The sequence below is a fragment of the Scophthalmus maximus genome, chromosome 21, assembly GCF_022379125.1.
Source record: "Scophthalmus maximus strain ysfricsl-2021 chromosome 21, ASM2237912v1, whole genome shotgun sequence".
Lineage (NCBI taxonomy): Eukaryota > Metazoa > Chordata > Actinopteri > Pleuronectiformes > Scophthalmidae > Scophthalmus > Scophthalmus maximus.
In genome coordinates, this window is record NC_061535.1 from 4873760 (window position 1) to 4895248 (window position 21489).

General features: G+C 43.7%; 1 protein-coding gene across 2 annotated transcripts in view; it reads left to right on the forward strand.

Annotated features, from left to right (window-relative positions):
* Positions 1-21489, forward strand: part of myripb (myosin VIIA and Rab interacting protein b) — a 98061-nt gene that overhangs the window by 64966 nt on the left and 11606 nt on the right. For both annotated transcript variants that reach the window (XM_047329956.1, XM_047329957.1), the window contains exons 4-8: positions 7100-7236; positions 17052-17132; positions 19050-19147; positions 19472-19552; positions 20194-20355. In XM_047329956.1, the coding sequence (XP_047185912.1) occupies positions 7100-7236; positions 17052-17132; positions 19050-19147; positions 19472-19552; positions 20194-20355 (559 nt within the window). The remainder of the gene's footprint in view (positions 1-7099; positions 7237-17051; positions 17133-19049; positions 19148-19471; positions 19553-20193; positions 20356-21489) is intronic.

Consider the following 21489-nt stretch of genomic DNA (forward strand, 5'->3'; position numbering starts at 1 on the left):
TGTGGCTCCTTAAGCTAATTGTCTCAAACGCAGGATTACGTCTACTGTAGGAACTCTCCAGTTTTGTTTGATTCCGTTTAAATTTTTGTCTGTTCCATTAAGAGTGACAGTGAAAACGATGAATTCAGTATTTCGCTGTGCTCTAAAGGCCCCTTTTGCGTGATGAACACTTATATAAATGTACTGTGTGTGGCGCCGTGCAAGATGGTTCCTATAAAATTTAGTTTGGAACCTGTGTCTGCTCCGTATTATCTAAGGCATGTGAGATTGTGCAGTGTAGTCATGGTGAATCACAGCAGTGCAACGAAAAAGAAAAGAGTAGGTTAACGTTGTATTCTGATTGGTCGGTCTGTAGCAGCGGTCGTGTCGTGCCAAAGTGTTTCGTTGAGCTTTCTGGATTAATGAGCCAAGATTTGAACCACCTATCGCCGATGACTGTCAAATCTTCTTTCCCCAAATCTGACTGTACGAAGTGACCTTAAATCTCTCAGACGTCATATTGATTGGTCATTAAAAACCGATAGAAGGTACTATCGGCACGGGGTGTTCAGTCTGCGTATTGAGTAACGTTCTTGGATTCTGCTTATCTCACTATTGACGACTTGCCTCCGGACACGATGGGACAAAAGTGTTTCACAGAATGAGCTGAGGCGAGCTTCCTCAATAGCTGCTCGAGAAGTAAGATGGTAAGTGGACTAATCTATTAGGGTTATAGTCTTTATAAACTCATCCTGTGATCTGCAGTGGAGAAAACGTGACCTATTGCTGCCGCGATGCACTGATACTGCACCAGTGTATAGTAAATTAGGTTGATTACCTGAAACAGAGAGTGAATCTCCGTAAGACTCCTATTGGGAAAGTAACATTTCTCATTCACAAAGAGAATGTTAGATGTCTCTATTGGGAGAGAATCATGTTTGCTTTAAAAACTACAACATGTATTATCTATTTCTATTTTTCCATTGATTAACTGATACAGTATTGAAACTTTATAGTACCAAATACTGAAGGTTTTGACAGACTAACTCCTTGAACTACGGCTATAGGAAACCAGACACGAGGCAGTTTGTAATTCACTTTGGGCCCCTGTGCCCATGCTCCGTCTGAGAGCAGAGTGTCTCGATATAACTCATTTCCAGTCCTCCACACTGTGCCGCATGCACATTCATCTGTAACACCCTGGATGGTGACGGTCTGGAGAGGGAGAGCGGGTTGATATAGAGGACGAGGGAAAAACGGAGGAAAAAGACAGAGAATGGGGAAGGGGGGGAAAAAAGTGAAGATGACAGGTCTTGAAATAAAGAGCTATAGTGGGAGGAGAAGATAAGAGAGTAAATTGCCTGACCACGGCCTGGAGCCGTGCGCCTCCTAAATTTAGACTTTTTCCAGAGACTGCAGGTAAGTGAAGTGAATGTGGCACGGCGTATAGCAGAATGCCTCATTGTGAACCTGCAGCAGCTTTTCCAGGTTAAATGTAACAGTGTGTACCGGGAGCGCAATCAAAACTGTGCACATTTAACCGCCGGCGAAACACACGCTGCATGCAAATGTGTCTGCAGTCGTGGAGGGCTGTTCGTTTAATGACCCTCTGCTCTGCATGGGAGAGTCTGCCAGCTGCTGGGTTATGGAAATAGACACGCAGTGTTTTCTGAAGACCCTGCGATAATGGTCATAGACTGTGAGGGCACACATTCTCTCTCTCAACGCAAGACGTCTCATCACAATTTGATCTTCTAAGAGCAGCATGTACGTGACGTTTCGGTCGGAGCCTGTTTAAAATGGTTGAGTTTAGCTGTTTCTGAAATGTACGTTCAGCCGAGATGTGTTTTTTAACCTGAAGTGAACACGAAATTGTAAAAGAAAAAAATAAGGGATAAGGTGGGAATAACAGAGAAGGCAGTATAAGGTTGAGGGGAAGTAAACGAAAAGAAGAGGCAGTCTTACCCATCTAATCACACAGGATGAGTTATTTTTATATTCCTGTGCCTCTGCTTATCCGAATGTCAATCACAGTGGCACAGGCGGGCGATCAATATTCCCGCCGCTTCCTGGAAAAGGTTATGTGCAAGAAGACCGGCGCTGCAAGAGACTCTTCTTCCTGCCGCCCGCGAAGCAGACGCCGTTTGAAATCATACCGGCGGGTCAGGAGGGTCGTGGCCAAGTTTGCCGAAAATATCATAGTTCTTTCAGCAGTTGACCCGTGACCTCGTTCTTAGTCCTTCGGTCTTTTTTTCTGCCAACGCTGAATATATTCAACAAGAGGGTCTCTAGTGCTCGCGGTGCAGCGGCACAGACGGCATCTCTCCGATAAATATTCAAAACAATGGCTAAAACATGTAGATGGATTCACTGTGTTTTATGCACACTATATGACTGCCTACATAGTTTGAAATATAAATGCTTTCAATGTATATAAATACAAATGTAGTTTGTGCAGTGATTGAATTCACAGTTGCGACGTAAACATCATTGTCATCCCGTGGCATTCTGGTAAAGCTATTTCCATATTATCTCACACATATCTCCATTTTCTCTTTTAAAACTACAGATTGTCTCTCAAAAGTGGCAATTTTCAGCATGTATAGACAATAAAACCATGTGGCAAATGTAACCAACTTCTCCCTCTTAGCACAAATAATAATAAATGTATAAAAACACAACCACGCATGTGTAAAGTGATGTGTATGGAAGGTCATTGATTCTTTTTTGGAGTTAGTGAGTAGGGCAAAATATGATTCATAGCGTTGATTACAACCTGTTTACACTAAAGTACAGAATGTCCACCAGCACCGTGGTTGCTCCTTGGGACCTGGCCATGACCTTTTGACCTCCCTTTAGATGGGCAGTTTAAGTTAGATCCATTTTTACCTTTAGGGATTCGCAAGTTCATGAAATACCATCAAACACATTCTGTATGTAATTAGTAGTAGTAGCCTCTGCCTTTATATCGCCTCGTCTGGAACGTTTTACGAGGCTTTTGTGGACAACAAAACAACACGAGGTGTGATTTATTGTCTCTCTCCAAAATACTGTACAGCAACATGCGCAAACTTCTCACTCCTCACAGCTCTGGTTATTATTAACAGAGGAGTTGTGCGCGCATTCCCTTATGTGTAGACATTCCCGGCAATAACTGCAATCAGCAAGAAATAACAGCGCTGCTCGCTCTGGAAGATGCACACACACACAAACACACACTGCAGCTATACAGGGTATACAGAGTTGTTTTTCTCATTCATCTATAGAACAAACAGATACACTTGTGTATGAATATCACAATAACACACCTACCATGTCGTCCTGAATTGACATGCATGTAAATGCAGTCCGTTATGTCTTGCTACACTATTATTGCAGCCGCTTGATCTGGTGCCTCTTTTATCCTCACTTGACCAAAAAGTTTGACTTTGATTTCCAACTATTTCTGTTGATAATAATTAATGCTGCATGAAATGGAAGAATCCAGCTGAACAATTTTTTTTTATATTAACCCAAAACAAACAGAGATGGCAGCTAAACCTCTTTAGCATTCAGATGGTATTGCTTCAGTTTTTCATCACTATCTTTTTCCGCCTCATAAAGATAGATTTTTGCTTCGTGTGCAGAAAAGTATATCCATGGTACACAACGATGAGTTAATATGGAGAATGCACGACTACATTCAACTTCACAAGCTTTTCACTCATTAAGACCTCACAACTCGAGGGGTTTTTAACTTCCCATGCAAACATCAGGCGCTTTGATCTATTGTAACACTGGATCTGAGAACAAGCTCTCTTTTTTTTTGTCTTATTTTCTTCTATTAACAAGAGCAGTCACTCTGCGAGTCTTCAGAGGAGAACAGGGTCTATTTGATGTTCCGTTACAATCGGGCAGCCCCACCGTTCTTTCTTCTCTCTTTGGTTCTCTACAACAGAAGCTGAACCAATTCATTAGAAGGCTCAGAAAGTCATTTATGGTAATAGCTCCCTTTTGCCGATGGGGGTGGAAACTCAGCAAAGCCACACACTCTAGTTTTTTGGGGGTTTTCTTTTGCAGTCCTTCAACATATCCTTCTACATATTTTATTTAGACCTCATTTAGATGTGCAAATTGGTCTTCTGAAGCATATACAGGGCGAAAGAGAAGAGGAGAGGATAATCAGGGAGGCGCTGGTCCCGAAGCCTGCACGCAGAGCTGAGCTTCATGCAAGTGAAGAGAGGGAGGGTGAAGCAGGGAGGGGGGGGGGGGTATATCCACTGTCAGTAGACCATCCCCAGGAATCCCTCTTCCTTATTCATGCAGCAGCCGAGCATCAGGGAGTCTCCCGGCCTCATTATGAGATGCGAACCAGCAGAAGTTTACGCAGCAGCGCAGCTTTTGCTTGAAAGCCTCTGCTTATCCACTCCGCTCTCCTCCCGTCCTCCTCTCTTTTTAGATCAGTTCACTCTGGGGAAGCAATGTCATGCTTCATTCATCGAGATGCCTCCCCCACTGTCCTAAATCTCTCTCTCTCTCTCTCTCTCTCTCTCTCTCTCTCTCTCAGGGAAGCAGATGTCCGCGTTGAAGTTTGTATTTGTGCTCTCTATCTGTGACTCTTTGATTGACAGGCAGGAGGAGTGGGATGTGAGAATTGCACTACCGTGAACTTAAAGCTCATTAAAGATGCACACACACACAAAAAAACAAACCATGTGCCATGTTAACTGCACATGTAGATACTATAAACAGGCTCGTCAATTAACCATGACCCCCAGACAGTAATTCTCCAATCATAGCTTGGCAACGGTAACTAGGCGCAGCGTGCCTGCAGGGCTTTGGATTTCCGTACATGTTGAGGCGGTGTGTGCAAGGGGCTGCTGCCGTTTGACATCTGCTCTAATTTAAGTTGCAAATGTGAGCATATTCAGCTTACTATCAGTAGCCTAATCTAGTGTTTTTGAGGATACAATATGTTACTCTGTGTTAAAGCAGACGCTCTTTACAATAGCAAATCTACCGTGTATTTCTCCCTTGTTTTTTCAAAGTGGGCTGCTCAAACAAACATTGCAATTTGAAAGTGATCTAAGATTCCATGCGGACAATGATATCTCCACCGTAACCTTGCTGCACTCACCTTTTTCTTCAAAACGCCTTTGAGTTCAAAGGTCGCTCTGTGCGTTTGGAGCTCATTCCAGAGCACAGGTGAAAACTTATTTGTGCACTTCTTCCTCTTGACGCCTCCTCGAAGCTGCATATTGCTCTTGCAGATTTATTTCTGTGCCTTCCACCACCCCCAACCCCCGGGGGCCCAGTGGGAAATAAAAGGGAGCCAGGCATCTTCACCGCAGCTCTGCAGTCGCCATTAGAGGGACGAGGTTGACCTGTGGCATAAAATTAAGAAGGTTAGGCCCATTGAGCTGGCCCGGCTGATAGTGGCAGAGGATAATAAATCCACGGAGAAAGAGGGAGGGAGTGTGGGAGGGGAGAGTGGAAGGGAGGTTAAGAGGCAGGGAGGGGATGGATGTGGCAGCCGATGCCGCCTCAGGGACACTATGAATCCCTTTATTAGCAGGGTTATTTTCACCCTCTTCCCTCAATGGCCTGTCTCTTCATTGAGCAGAGGCATCAACATGTACTCGCACTCTGTTGGACCGTGTGCACCACCCGCTTAGCTTCTCGCCCTCTGGAGGGATCACTCCTTCCAAACGCTTCACAGATATATATAGTTCTGTTATTGGGAAAGACTCAATAATTCTACTTTCAGCTGTGGATTAATACATATTTGATACAGCGGCAGGATATATACATACAGTATACTGTATGTGCCCATGTGCATTGAAATGAAGTCACCCAGTGTAACCGTGTGGCCTGTTGGTGTGTTTTTTTGAGATATCATTCATTGGCTACTCCACAAATACTTGTTTGTAGGATCATTCTGTGGGATTTGCTGACTGTAAGAAAAAACATCCTTTAAAGAAGGGAGTTATTGCAAATAGTTCAATCAAATCAGGCAAATGACCACACAAGGCTAATGTGAAAATGGAATCAAATTCAACTGACTACATCCGTGTGTCAGTCAATAGAAATACATTGAAATTAAAAGGAGTACAACAGTCAGTAACACAAAAGATCATTTACAAAATAAAGTCCACTCATTCCATTATTAAACTACTATATTACAGTGATTTATACACTCAGAATAAGGTAGTACCTGCAAGTACACTTTTTCTACTCATAGTTGCACTCATACACTGTACAGTATATGGATTTAAAAAATAAGCATGCCCATGTGTGTTTTTATGAAGGGTTTGTGTCCAAAACAGGTTCTGCAGTTATGTCAATTGTTGTGTATGAATAGTAAAAAAGGAAAAGCAAGTTCATTTGTTTCGCATCTTTCAAACACAGTATACATAGAATTAATAAATAACTGCGTGTTTGTGAGATATCCTTGAAAAATGACGCTGCCCATATATTTGTTCCTTGCTCGCTGACGTGTACGACTGTGGCACGCACAAGCAAAACGACCGACTGAAAGATTAAACACAAGGTTGGCAGAGTGTCAGGCGAACCGACACGACGCCGGCGCACAGGGAGCGCTTTTTCTGAGGGCTTTTCATAACCCCTCTCCCGTCATGAATTTCCACTTATATAATCATCTGTTCAATGCTGAGGGCTGGCAGTCAAGCACCGGAAAGGCCTGCGCACCGAGGAAATGGGGAAAGGCCTGGAAAATGATACACGGCTCGGATTCTGTGTAGTTGTACACTGTACATGAATACTTTTCGTATCTTTAAAACAACATCCTCAATGAGAGAGAGCCACTGCTGAGTCTCTGTATGAAGCCAATTACTGTATTTGCTTCATATCAAAGGGCAGGACTTTATGTATGACAGTCTGATCACCAACAAAGATCTGGTTATCTGCACTTTAATAATTGGAAGACACTCGACCTAAACACATTCCAATGGAAGCCTTGGCTTGAATTTAAAGTTCTAATTCTGGCGTAATTATAATAAAATCTGATTGTGATTGCATCCAGCTACTTTGCCATCTGTTCTCGTTGACTTAAATGCTGTTTTTTTCCCTTTCTTTCTTTCCTCCCTCCCTGCTCCCTCCCTTCTTTGTTTGTTTTCTGCAGGGTTCTGAGAACACAGTCCCTGGAATGGTACTACAACAATGTGAAGAGTCGGTTCAAGAGGTTTGGCAGCGCCAAGGTTTTGAAGACTCTGTATAGAAAGCACATTATCGAGAGAGGGGCGCTCTCTGATCTACCAGGTAACCGCATCCTCTCGCTTTTAAAAAAAATTCTAATCAGCCAAACGTGGCCCGTGTGTGGTTGCGGATCTGTTTGCAGTTGATTTATCATCATTCAATCATTATCCTCCGCATCATCTTTGATTGAGGAGCGGCCTGCTGTCTCTGTTGTGTCATGTGGTGATTAAAGTGATTTCACCGTTTTGGCCTGAGACACAAATGCTATGCTGGAAGTTTGCAGGGTCGTAGTCAAGCACTGCCACTGAGTGAAACCACAGACAAGCTCACTGAGAAGCTCACGCAGGTCAATTTCAGGTTTATTTGATATGAGACACTTTGTTTCAAAGCTGCAGTATTTTCTGAAAAAATAATTGTACCTGTGGATGTCATGTGAGCTGTGTGTGTCGGCGCTTGCGTGTGAGTGTGTCAGTAATGATGACGACAGACTACGGGTGCCGTGCTGCCCCACAGACTGGTCCTGCCGGTTGTTCCCTGCGGTGCCGCCCACTCACCGCGTCCTCGGTGGGTTGTTCCCGTGCAGGACAGCAGTGGTTGCAGCTTTCATCCAGCCTCCCCTCCGCCCCCAGATAATATTGTTTTGACCCGGCAGCAGCATGATCAGTCTGCCACCGTGGATGACCACACGGGATTAAGCGGATGACGAGAGCACAGAGCGGATTAATCGGGTCAGACTTGAGGTGGAGCCGGAGGAGATCAAGATGAGGGGATGTTTAGGAATAGACAGTGACCATAACTGAGCGGTGGTCTGTCTGGCATGTAGTGATTTGCTTGGCCTGTGTGATTTGGACAAAGTCAGTGCCGTCATAATAAGTATAAGTATCTGTCTCTTCTGTTATGCAAGTAGAGGAATGCTGCTACAATATGACTATCTTGCAATGCAATCAAAAATGTAAGCCCGTTATTACTTCCACATTATTACATTTTCCTTTTTTCAGATAGCACATCTGGCTATTTTAAAAGGCAACATGGCTAACTTGATGGGCTAAAAAATAGTCTAAAAATATGTAAATGACTCTGCAGCAGGACGGCATAAAAAACACCAAAACCTCACTCATGAACACTTAAGACAATTGAGAACTTAAAACAATCAAAGGTTTGTGCAAAAAAAGCCAGGAAAACTGCAGAAATAAGGACGGAGATACGAGTGCAAACCAAGTGTCTTTTGTGCTTTAGTTGATTTTGTAGGTGAATTGTATGAATCAATAACAGTCCACAGTGTAAGAAAAGACACTTCACTTCATGGTCTTCATTTGTGTGAGGAAATTTCCCAGGGCAATCACGACTTCTTTTGTGGCTGTTGTATGAGCTGACAAATGCTCTTCTTCTAAACCTCCACTTTCCTTCCCCATCAAAATCAATTCCTCTCCTCTCCTCACCTTGCATCATCTGGGGAGGAGGAGGAAGGAGGAGGAAGGCTGCTGTTCTCCCAGCTCACGCGAACCCGTCAGATTAAACCAGCTCCAGTTCTCACATCACCCCTCTCGCTAACTGGCTATATGATTACACTGTGATTTGTGTGCATGTGTACTCCCTGTATGTTGCTTGCATGTTTATCTGGATATTAAATCTTCTAATATTGTTGGTCTGTTTCAGGAAAACCTCAGTTTTATTGGCACAGGACAGAGTTATGGTGTCAGCACCACCCCATTTCATGCATTCTTATTTGTGTTTACATGAAAGTGTCTTGTTTCTTCATCTTTCATTCACCCTTGTTATGTTGTATATCAGATTGAATTAAAGGGAATAGTGAAACTGTCAAAAGGAAGCCAAGTCTACGGCTGTCAAAAATATGATGAGGTTCTAATTTATTGGGGGAAGAAAATGCCTTTTTATGCCCTCTTTTGCAGCAAATTATGGTATATATCAAGTGTCTCCTTGTCAAGTTTGGCAGCGGCAACAGATAACCATGATGATCTGTATATCAACACGTCTGTGATTTCAATTGAACAGAATATGTTTGAGATTTTGGCTCAGCAAGTAAATTAACACTATCATTCGGAGAAAATTCAATTATCAATGTTGTTGCTCTTGAGCAAACGGATGTTACACCATCTGGCTGCAGGAAAAAATACCTATTATTATTATGAAGCCTAAAAACTTCCTGAGTCTCAATATGGGTCTCCTCTCTTCATTCATATAGACGAGCCGCCTCAGAAACGTGAAACTTCCTCATAAACCCATTCCCATAAATGTGAAATACAGGCTCTCTTCATACACGTGGTATTAAAGAATGTTTAATTATTTTATTTATCACCACCGGGCCGATGCTAGTGACACCAACTCGATGTGAGTGTGAAATGTCAGTTCACGTGACGGTCGCAGACGTGACTGTTCTGCATCTATCATGTCCCCAGAGAGAACGTGTGACCTTCAAACCAACAGGAAGAGACGGAGCGAGCCATTTGTACATGTCCATCATCTCTAGTGGATACGAGTAAGGCGTCTGTGTGACCTGCAACAAATACCAAACAGTCTTCCGTGTGTGTGTGTGTGTGTTTGTATGTGCGCGCATGCACAGAAGAAAGTGAGAGTGTTTCTCTGCGTGATAAATGCGGCCACTGGAGAATTTTCACGTAAAACGTGGATCAGTGAAGACAGGGGACACTTATAGGAAATCAATCTATATTTTTCCTTTTTTAATTGTATTTCTCCGTAATGATACTTCGAGATGCGAGGACTGATCTATGTGTGTTACATAAATAATGAATGCCTTTTGACGGCGGTAGAGTGTGAAATGAAGCGACTGTATGTGTGTTTAGTGCGTGTTTGTATTTACTCATCCATTAGTCTCTCCTACACGCTTTTAAGCCTGTGGTGCACAAGAAGCTACACGTCAACGAACCTAAGCTACTAGATGTGACAGAAGACACTGGAGCCACTGTGTAGTGCCTCAGTGAAAGGTTAGATGAGTTTGACATGTGAGGAAATACACTTATGTGCTCAAGGTGGTTAGATTAATACCACTCCAACCAGTCGCTGGCTTTAGCTTCATAGTCACTGTACAGACGAGAGAGTATTGTCATTTTTCTCGTATAATGCCCAGAAATAAAGTGAATAAGTTCATTTCCAAAAAATGTCAAATCATTCCTTTCAAGAATGTTTAGCCAACAAACTGAAAGTTCATTTGCAGACACTGGAGGACCTGTGTGAATGAGCCAAAATAGAAGACATTATTGGCCCACCTCTCCTCCATGATAAATGGGATAAGAGCAGCGGCCAATGCTAATTTCTTATAACTGCTTTCTACTTCTCCTGTCTGCTTTCATGGTTTAGCATCATCAAATTTGCCATTGAAATATCAAAAGCAGGAATGATTTTTTTCTTTTGAAAGGGGGGATTACTGTTCTCCCACTTTTTTTCCCTGCGCTTTTGTGTTCACCGTCACATCCGTCTAAATGTCCGTGGGAAGCTTCCCACCTGTATCCAGTGAGATGACGGTGACTCTCTGAGAGATGTTCAAACATATTATGACCTTGAAACGGGCTATTCTCTGGAGAGAGAACTGACGGAGGAGAGGCGGCGCATCAAAGGTGTGCGGCGTTTTGAAGCTTTCTGTGGCTGCTGCCGCCTTCTCAGTGCGATGAAAGAGGAAGAGTTCATGTCCTTGTTTGCACGCGTGTGTGTGTGTGTGTGTGTGTGTGTGTGTGTGTGTGTGTGTGTGTGTGTGTGTGTGTGTGTGTGTGTGTGTGTGTGTGTGTGTGTGGCATTAATACTAGTAGATAAACTCCACCACACCTGATAGCATCAGAGAAAGCGCTGATCAACCTCATAACCTGACAAGAGTTTTAAAAAGGATGGAGTTATTTCTTCAGTGTACAATTATAGTAGATTTACACAAGTAACAAATCGCAACAAAACAAATCAAAAAAAATCAATGCATTTTTTTCACTGCATGTGCTTCATGTATGCTTGTGACCTAATGACCTTCGATACTGAACTATACAGTGCAGAAGGTTAAACGTGTCTAATCGAATCACATTGGAGCTCTTTCTTCCTGTGGCCTTTCAAGGGATTTGTACTTATTTAGACAGATAAACCTCCTGTATTGTGGATCAAGTAGTTAAGGCACCCAAGGGTGTATTGTCATCATTAATGTTGTCCGTGTTGTTGGAGCTGGGAGCTTGGTGACTCGGAGGGCAGCGCTCCGTCTGGAGGGATTGGAGGGCACAATGTCAAACGGAGGCCCGGGGCCACTTGTTGTCAAAAAAGCGAACGAAGCGACCGCGGGGCTCAGATCGCATCGGTGTCGAGAACACAGCTGACTCTGGTCGTGTGACACTGACACTGATGTGCATGCGTGCACATGTTCCGGGACATATGTTTGTAGAATCAAAAGGACGTGAGGAAAAAAGACTGCAGCAGCTGTTCCTGACCTTGTCTTTACAGTTCAGAGTCACAGTCTGATTTAGGGGCATGCACACTTTGTATGAGCCAGACCTCTGTTTATGTATTTGTAATATAACTTAAATACTGCAATTGTGTCTTCCCGGTGGAAACAAAAAGAGTAGTAACATTTCAAGCAGTATTTTGTATATGGTTTTGATTTTTCTTGCACATCTTTCATTGGTGTGCGTTCTAGGTCATTTTCTGTTATTGCCCAGCTCTGTGCGCGAGAAAGATTAGACCAGGCAAAGGCTCCTTCTAAGTCGGACACGGTGGCCTGGAGGTGACATTAGAAAATGTAAAAATGAAATACCAAGTACTAGTGCTAATTATATGAGATATTTTGCTCCTTCACTTCACAGTCCACCTCCAATGTTTAAAATTTTAAAGGTCATGTTTGCTGTGGGACCAATTACTTCAGACATGACCACACAAACACACACTTGTGAATACCGCACGCTCCGCCTGGATGGTTGATTAAATGGATACAATGATTTATAATTTTAACGGATCACTATTTTGTCTTAGAGCGTCCTACTTTGCTTGTCTTGTATTTTATTTTTCCCTAGGACATGTTGGAATTGAATTGGCACCATCTCCCCGGAAGGTATAAGCAAAACTTTTATCTCCCAAATTAAAGAGACAAATGAATCGGGTGCAAGTTTGTTTACTTTTCACTCTCTCCCAGCCTGTCGTGATGTGAACAGACATCCTGTCGGTTCAGCCGTTGTTCTGAGGACGCCGTGTGCGAGACTGTGTGCGCTGCCAGATGCTTCACTGTAATTGAAAGGAAACCGTCTGGACTCTTCTTCTTCTTCTTCTTCTTCTTCTTCTTCTTCTTCCTCCTCCTCCTCCTGCTGCCGCTGCTGGCACTTCAGAAACAGAAAGTGGAGCTTTACTGGTTCATTTGTTTGTTCACTCTCTATTTTTCCTTAGCTGAAGACGTGCTATTTATTTCACTCAAATTAATCGCCACATTGAATGTGCGGTTTCATTATTTATTTATTATTCGAAAACAGAGGACTTTCTGATGTCTTTTATGTGCTGTACGTCTAACGAGTGGAGCTTGAGTGGTGGTTTCCTTACTGGCCGTCAAACATGTTCGTGAATTATAATCAAGTGGACTGCAATAGAAATAAAAGTTCCTTCAGCGTTTTCACAGACACTCACACAGAGTCATTATATATGAGACCGCAAACAGGGCGGTACCCAGGTCCTGGTGATGAGGGCTCACCTCCAGGATGCAGAGCAACACATTTTTTGTCAGGAGGTCAGTGAGTTCTCTAGACAGAGGCTAAAGACCGCTGAGCTCTAGAAGGGGCAGACCTGCGACACTGGAGCTGAGTGAGAAGTTACAGCAACAAAAAGAAACCCACCAGCAGAAATCATAAACAGTCTGGCAGCTGAAGGGGGGGAGAGAGGATCAGGGGATGATCCGGGAGTCGGGGGCCCTGAAAGATCAACGGGAGCAAGTGACCTTAACCAAATTGGAGCTTGTCACCGAGCTGAAGGCTGCAGGAAGAGGTCCTTCAAGGAAGTGTTTATTTTAGGCCTTATTGGTATAGTGTCGTACTAGATTGTAAGAGTATTGGTTGTTAAAATGCCATTGACATACATTTATGAAGAAAATATTTGTATCCTATTTGCACACAAGTACTAGACAGCCACCGACTGCCCGACAGACGATTCAAAATGTGCTTGGATATGAAGTTCTGTGCGATTTCACATGGATTGCGTACACCAAAAAAAAACGAACTTGTCTCAAGTAAAACATTTGTCAACATAAGTGACTGTGCTATACTGACAGTGGGACTAAAGCAGGCTATGTTTGCCTTTGGCGTGCATCATTGCTGTCTCGGGCATCCTGCATCTGTTTGGTGCGTCTGTTGTGCACATACTCAGAAATGAACTATACACGTCCACAAGATGCAATACGCACATGAACAGTAGGGGTAGATACTCGGCATTGATTTAAGGGCCTCGCGTACCATCTACCATTGTGCCGCGATCTCTCTTTCTGCTGTGATCTCAGAAGTAACCAAAGGCTTAGGTCCCACAGAATGCCAAATCCGGACATTCTACACGGTCTGAGTTCTGTAATGTGCCCTCTGGTGGAACACTCTGGTAACATTCATAGTACATGCGTAGAATAATAATAATAATAATAATAATAATAATAATAATAATAATAATAATATAATAATACATTTCCTCTATAGAGAACTTTAGAACGTGTGCAGTACACAGCAAGTATGCAAGGAGTTACGCTCAGGACACATCTGGTTGTCCATGCAATAAAGCAGTGTGTGTCTCTGTGAGATGACATTAGATAATGTTACAACACTGCCTCTAGTAGCTTTAAGTAAACTAATGCTGTTTAACATCTTAATGTATGTTTACCTCAGTTTCTGTGTGGGGGGTGTGTCTTCAGATTTGGGGTCTTCATGTCTCTTCACAGTGCTTTCGTAGCTACAGGGCTTCTCTCCCTACAGTACTACACACTCAGTTTTTTTCCCTTGGCGGCATTATATTTGAAAGGGGTCCAAAATGTCAACCCATTTCGTTGCCGCCGTGTTCTTTTCCCCCTCACTGAATGTTATCCGATCTCCTGCTCAGTCTAGTCTAGCACCATGGGCAGTGCGTTAACGGGGGCACTGCTGTTGCTGCGAAATTGGCCCATTTGCCATATATTTCTACTAAGTAGATCCATTTTATTTGAGTGTCGTAACTGTGTCATGAATTGTCATGAATTCAAAAAATACTGTTAGTGATGAAGCACGGATTCAGTAGAATTTTGATTAATACCAATGTTTTACCGAAATTAATTTGTTAAAATCCTTTAATTGAACATCAGCCAATGTCAAAACTGTCGGAGATCAAATCAATGTTGGTTGTAATAATCCCAATACAATACTCGTATAATAATCTATATAATACTCAATAATCATGCATTTGTGTCTCACTAGTAGTTGTATCGTAGCTGCCCTGTCATACATGAGTCATGTGTGAACAGCAGGCATGGACAGAAGGGATGACAAAAAACAAAACAATAATGGTGTATCGGTTTCACTGACGTCTTGGAAACGCCCTAAAGCCAAATCCTCTCATGACATTTGGTTCTTTTTTTTTATTGCTGAATTTTTTGTATTTATTTTTTGTATTCATGAATTGTCTGGCAAGCCAGGGGTTCCTCACCTCTGTTATATAAACAGTGCTGAGTTGGTGTTGGTGTGGGATGAATTATCAGGATACCTGCTCCTCCGAGGTTTCTTCGTCTGCATATTTGTGTATCAGCTTTCGTGTGTGTGTGCGCGCGCCATACCTGCCCACCCGCCCGTCTTGTGTCTGCGAGGCAGCTCACTGTCTCTGACAACAGTCTTTTTTTGTGTCGACATTGTCCTGAGCTGCTGCAGGTAATTTCCCCCATCCATTGTCCCCTTCCACACTGCCGGGGACTATCATTCAGCTCTAACCAAGCGAGCACACAGCACAGCTCTGTTGAACACAGCTTCAGTCGGAGTGAGACAACTCAGTCAGTGAAGGACGGGTGGAGCGTGAAATGGTGTCTGGTGCCTTTGACTGGGTGGACTGGGCCTGTGAACGGTCGCGCGGACATTAAATCGAATGCGCGCTGCTCAAAAGAGGTCGCACACCTCACGCCCCCTTCGGCCGAGTGCGGCGCACCTACTGTTAAAGGCAACTGTTGCCTGCAGTCAGATGTGTAGAAAAACATTCGACGTTGTCTGTTCTGGTTGAATTACAGCGCACTGCCGCACGTCAACGTGAAGTAATGTAAGAGTTTGGGATTTCCGGCGTACGGGGGCTCTGCACTAAAACGTCGCACGGCTTTGACAAACGGCAGCTCATCTCGCAGTAAAACTGAAATAGTATAATATCTGACAGCTGGCTGTCTTCATGCTGCTGTCAAGGGAAAATAAAGAAAGAAAATGCAGTCTCTTTTGATTTTGTATTTCATGGGTTGGAGTCATTAAACCCTTTCGGAAATCATCAAACGTGCGTTGGTGTTATTTAGCAAAACACATGTATTTACACTCGAGCGAGATTCCAAGTTCACATCCAGTGGCAACATTGCGTTGGGGAAGAGTGTAATGGCGGGCTGTGTTACAGTTTGCTTTGGCAGAGATCAGCGAGTGGCTGCGGCCTCTTTTGAAGCCAGCCTCGCACCAATCCAACCGGGAGGTTTCCACTGTCTCTGTGACACTCAGCCAGTGACTGCAGCGTGTCCAGCAGGGGCGGCAACAGGACACTGTTGAGTAGATTAATGGCGGCGGCGAGGAGACGGGCCAAGGATGGAAGTCACAGAGTTTGGTCGTGCTTGTGTTTTGTGGGCGGCGGGAGCCAAGGCGCTGGAACAAGGCCCAGGCCGCGGGCTGGGTTTTGTTTGGGTTGGAAATGAGAAAGCGGGGACCAGAGGTGGAACTTAAGACAAGTGCTCTTGTGCTTTGTCTGGATCCATGTTCGAGAATGCTGGACTATATGAGAAGGGGGATCAGATGGAAGCGCGGTCAGTCAGAGGACTTACTTCCCGTTTCCAGTAACATTATATTCTACCTCAGTGGACCTGGCAAATCCCTCTCTCTCTCTCGTGTGCTGCCTGACAGTTTGTCTTCTTAATAAGCTGCATGACCAAGCACACGCAAGGCAAATTTTACAGCTGGACTGATGAGAAGGCCACAGTAAATGGGGAACCGCAGGAGAGATCTCTAACAAGAGTTAATGGGCCACTAAGGGAATATGCGGTTTTGTAGGCGGGCATGTTGTAACCACTACACCTTCTCTGGACTTCCACTGTCTCTTTGCCCCCCTGCTGTTAATGTAGTCCTGTCTGAGAATTATAACCAAAAGAATTTCCATTTTGGGTCACATGAGAGTCCCTTTGCTGTCATGCTACATTTTTTTGGGGGGGGGGGGGGGGGTTGTTTGAAAAAGACACTCACACAAATATAGCACTAACTCACGAGGTACTCGGCCTGAAGGAGCTAGAAAGGAAAACACGGTGATGCTTACGTGCGCAGAGAATAAGCCAGTTTTAAGTGCCAGCGAGTGATTTGTTTTGAAAGGCAAAAGGGGAATTATCAGATGAATTGTCATTTCTATTGTCATTTCTATTTGAACTGTCGCTGTTCGTTTTGTTTCCCTTTCGTGCACGATGGGGAAAGACACCGAGTGGAGGGAAACCAAACAATTCGACAGCGGACTCTGGAGTACAGCTGACGGGAGCACAAAGAGGGGGTTTAGCGGCATTGTGTGCACTCGTAACCTACTTTTAACAAGGCAACCGCGCAAAGAAAAAGCATGTAGCGGTGTTATTACAAGAGCATGACACGAGCAGGATGTTTGCGTGTCTGTGACAGGTGTCAGTTTGAAAGGGCCGTCATCTGACGGTTCCGTTTGCCCCCCGTCTCTTTCAGAAAGCAGCGTTCACGAGGGCAGCAATGACAACGATGGCAGCATCTGTGGCAGTGACTCCGCCTTCTACAAACAGAGTGAAGGTGAGAGATGAGTTATTGCAGCTACGCTCACAACCTTAAACATTATCTTTTCCACTTTACAGTTCATTCATGCTCCTTGGGTTTGCCACATTGATTTTTTTTCTTTTCTTTCACCACTTGTCCCTCTTTCCATTTTCCGTAGAAGGCTGAGCTTTTATGTTTATTGCCCATTAATTGTTGCCTCAGCAGATAGACACCACTCCGTAAAGGGCGCGAGTGTGCTGCCCGACACTAAAACGAATTGCAAACAGACAGACGCGGCCCTCAACAATGAAATTCACACTTATACACATAGAACATAAAACCACTAACATGCCTGCTTGCACAAATGCGCACACAATCAATAACAGCCTCTTTACACACCATAGACAACACTATTGGACACACAATAACCACACACACACATACACCATATGCAAATAAATATTCAAACAACTAAATAGCTCCAGTTCAATGATGAACCTAATTTCATATATTTTCCAGTAATTAGGAGTTGTTTATGCAATGATCTCTCAAGAGCTGCCATTTACATAATGGCAGCTCTTGTGAGGCCCACAAACAAACTATGTTTTCATCGGGATGTTGCATTTAGATGGACCGCAGCAACAGAAACCTTTTTTGACTTTTACATGTAGGCTAAAGGACAAAAACATAATTTTGATTTGCCTGTGTGTCAAATTAAACACTGCACTGTACAGCTGCTAAAATGTGCATTGAAAAATGAAATCATGCGTGAGAAAGTTTGTATTCTGACGCGGTTGGTAGCATTTTTATTGAAAATGCATCGCTCCAGTCTCCAGACTTTCGTCGGGCAGAAGCTCGCTATTCCGTTGCTGTCTGTGTTTTCCACCTGACCTTTACAAAGGGTAAGGTTGTGTTCAGGCTGTCAATAGGCTCCTCGCTCGACACTGGCGTCGATTTCATTAACGTAAAAACACTAAAAAGACTGAATATGTTTGTCAACAACCTTTTGTCCATGACTGAGACGAGACGGCACCGGCGGCATTAAACGCTGATCGTGACGACATCCACAAGCAATACAGCGCTCACGGAGCACAGAGCAATCTCCTTTACATGACTTACATGTTGTTGTTTTTAAAAAACAAAAATCTGTCTATGTTATCATTGATGAAAAACATGAGACAAAATTACACAGAGCGTTTTTTCAAACCTTTTCAAAGTCCTTCTTCGAATGGCTGCACTGCATATTTCTCTTTCTGCGCATCGTCTCATGGGAACAATTGATGGTGTTGTGGTTGTACATTACAACTTAAATCAATTTGTAAAGAAAATATGGAGTAATGCTTGGCACACAAAGAAAGCTAAGTACTCGGTAGAAAACAGACCACCGTTAGCGTAGTATAGAATGTCATCGGTGCACAACGCACGCATGTACGCAGAAACATGAAATCATCCCTGAATTGTCTCCTATGCACCATAGACAGCACTTTATTACCACACGTGCTTGTGCATATTACCGTATACACAAACACACCATACACAAACAAATATTCACCTAAAGAAAAATGGCTCCAGTCCGATATTAAAGCTAATTTCATTCACGGCAAATCAATGAGCCCTTTCACTTAAAACTGTGAATAGAAAAATTTGTGATGGTCAGGGAGGAAAAGTCAGGGATCCTGAGGGATTTGTAAAGTCATTTGGATCCATCCTCAGGGAACTATGAATATCCGTCTTCACATTTGTTGAGACATTGCCACAGAGCTGTACTGCCCCTAGCACCAATAAACCGCTGACAGTGCGCAAGAATTACATTTTCTTCTCCAAGGTATGGGTAAAAAAAACACTAGAGGTGGGCAAGTGTGTTAGGGAATTAAACCGTGGCCCTGTCACAAAGGTGTGTGTGTGCACGTCTCACACGGTGTTTAAGGACGTTCTGTGTGTGTGTGATAACAGGACACAGTATGGCCGAGACCCTCACAGTCGCCCTGCGTGTTGCTGAGGAGGCGATAGAAGAGGCCATCGCTAAGGCAGAGGAGTTCAGTGACAGCTTGGTGAGAATCCCTCTCTTCCTCTTGTTCCTCTCTCTTCGATATTTAATTCCTCCCTGCTTTTCTTCTATCCCCACTTTTCTCTGTCAGCGCCTCTTCGTTCCCTTCTCTCGCCTCTCTCTTCGTGCCAGTTACAGTGGGATGCAGTCATGGTTTCTGGCGTTGGCACGGACCCTTTCCTAATCGCTCACTTTGAATATACTGTGTGTGTGTGTGTGTGTGTGTGTGTGTGTGTGTGTGTGTGTGTGCGTGTGTGTGTGTGTGTGTGTGTGTGTGTGTGTGTGTGTGTGTGTGTGTGTGTGTGTGTGTGTGTGTGTGTGTGTGTAGGAGAAGCAGAATGAGGCTCGGTATCTGCAGGACCACAAAGAGGAGCTCATAGAGGAACTTGCAACAACCATTGTACAAAAAGTAGGTTGAGTAATAATGTTTACTTACCTTCATCCTTTTACACAAAAGAAGTGTAAGTGTAGTTAATCCTATTCAAATATAATTGCACTGGAAAAACGAAGGTCCCATTTCCATTTTCACTTTCGGATCAGTCGGATCAGTAGACAATTGTAATGTTAAACAAAAGACGAAAGCTTTTGCGTTGACTCGTACTAGACTGACGGTTCTGGAAATTCTCCATTTAAAAGTTGAGATTAAAGTATTGTTTGAGAAAGGGGCAGAAAGACTTTGTAACTTATATTTTCAGTTTGTCAGAAACTGCATCCCAGTACATCAGAATATATCATATCATCTAATTTGCACACGCATTGGAAGTCTCGACTTCCAATGCGTGTGCTTTGAAAGTGAAATGATTGAAATGTATTTTTATCTCTACTGTGAGGTTGTTGGCAATGAAAAAGTGGATTATTGAGTTCCATTATAACAAATTATCCATGGCTGCGTGTAAAATGCTGCTGTGGAATAATATTTTCATTTTTCCAATTTCCATTTATTATGACAGTTCATTGTTTAAATATAGCTCGCTATATGTGTACATACCTCACAGCTCTCTCATTGTATCTTCTTGTCTTCTTCTTCTGCGTCCCGTCTTTTCTTTTCAGATCATCCAGAGGAGGAAGCATTCAGAGATGCAGACAGAGTACGACTTTGTCTGGCCTCAGCCTCAGTCCCTGATCCAGCCCGGTGAACCGCCCTCTCCATCTCAACCTCACACGTCTGCACAAGGACCACAGGACCCCCTCAAAACCTCCTACTCCCTCTGGGTCAGTCTCTACACTTCCACTCAAACCTTTGAAACTGCCGACCGCATAAATTGAGGTCAGCTCTGTCATTAGCGGGTGCAAACTGCTGATTCTTGACCAGGCGGATTCGGCCTTTGATTGTGCAGTATGTGTTTAAAGAAGGGGCGGTTTGTTTCTTTCTTCATATTTTCAGTGTACACACTGTACATTCCTCACTTCGCTTCACAGCACATATAGTGTAATGTTCCTCCGTCAGTGTGTGTGTGTGTGTGTGTGTGTGTGTGTGTGTGTGTGTGTGTTTTGGTATGTATTCCTCTGGGTGGACCAGTCTGTGCCTCAGTGTGTTTGCCAGGTTGGAAATCACAGGAATGATGTGGTTAGCAGGAAATGACTTGAACTTTTCAGTTGCACCATCCACGTGTCGATGTGTTTCAATCTCGTCGTTCGCCTGGTGTCTGCTGGGGGTCTTGTAGTTGTTGTTGTTGTTGTTGTTGTGGTGATGTGCCTGTAATCATGAGTCTGTCTCACAAATCATCCTTGGGCAAAGATGTATTACTTCTTGGATTCAAATTATGGACTACCGTATGAAAGATTGTTTAGACTGATATATGGTGTTTTGAGTTATGAGTCAGTAAAATAGATGCACACGTGTTCGGCTTATAGACCTTTTCAACTGTTTCGAATAATTTGACAGTGGATTTTCATTTTAAAGGTTGTATAAACGATACCAGCTGCCACTAGATGTCGCACTAGCGCCAGCTTCTCGGGACCAAAACGAATGCTTCGTCAGCCACACTTCCGACCTCCAAATGCGCATGCGCTCTAGGTGATTTGAACCAAGTGTGAATTAATTCCGACTGATCTCTACTTAGAATTGCTTTACTGAATGTGACGGTTCTCGCAGAAATACACCCGATAGAGCAACAACACAGAAGCGCAGAGAGACCTAGTTCACACAGGAAATCGGCGGTACACATTCCGACCCGACAGTGGTTCACGCTACTTATCAGCAGGGACTCGCGGAGATTTGTCACCGCCCCCGCGTGAGAGAAGCATCAAAGTCGCGCTACCCGGTCCTCTCCGCTCCGTAACCCGCTGTTTTACCCAGCGGGGAGATCAAAGTCCCGTGAAATACGGAGGGATCCCTCCTCGGCT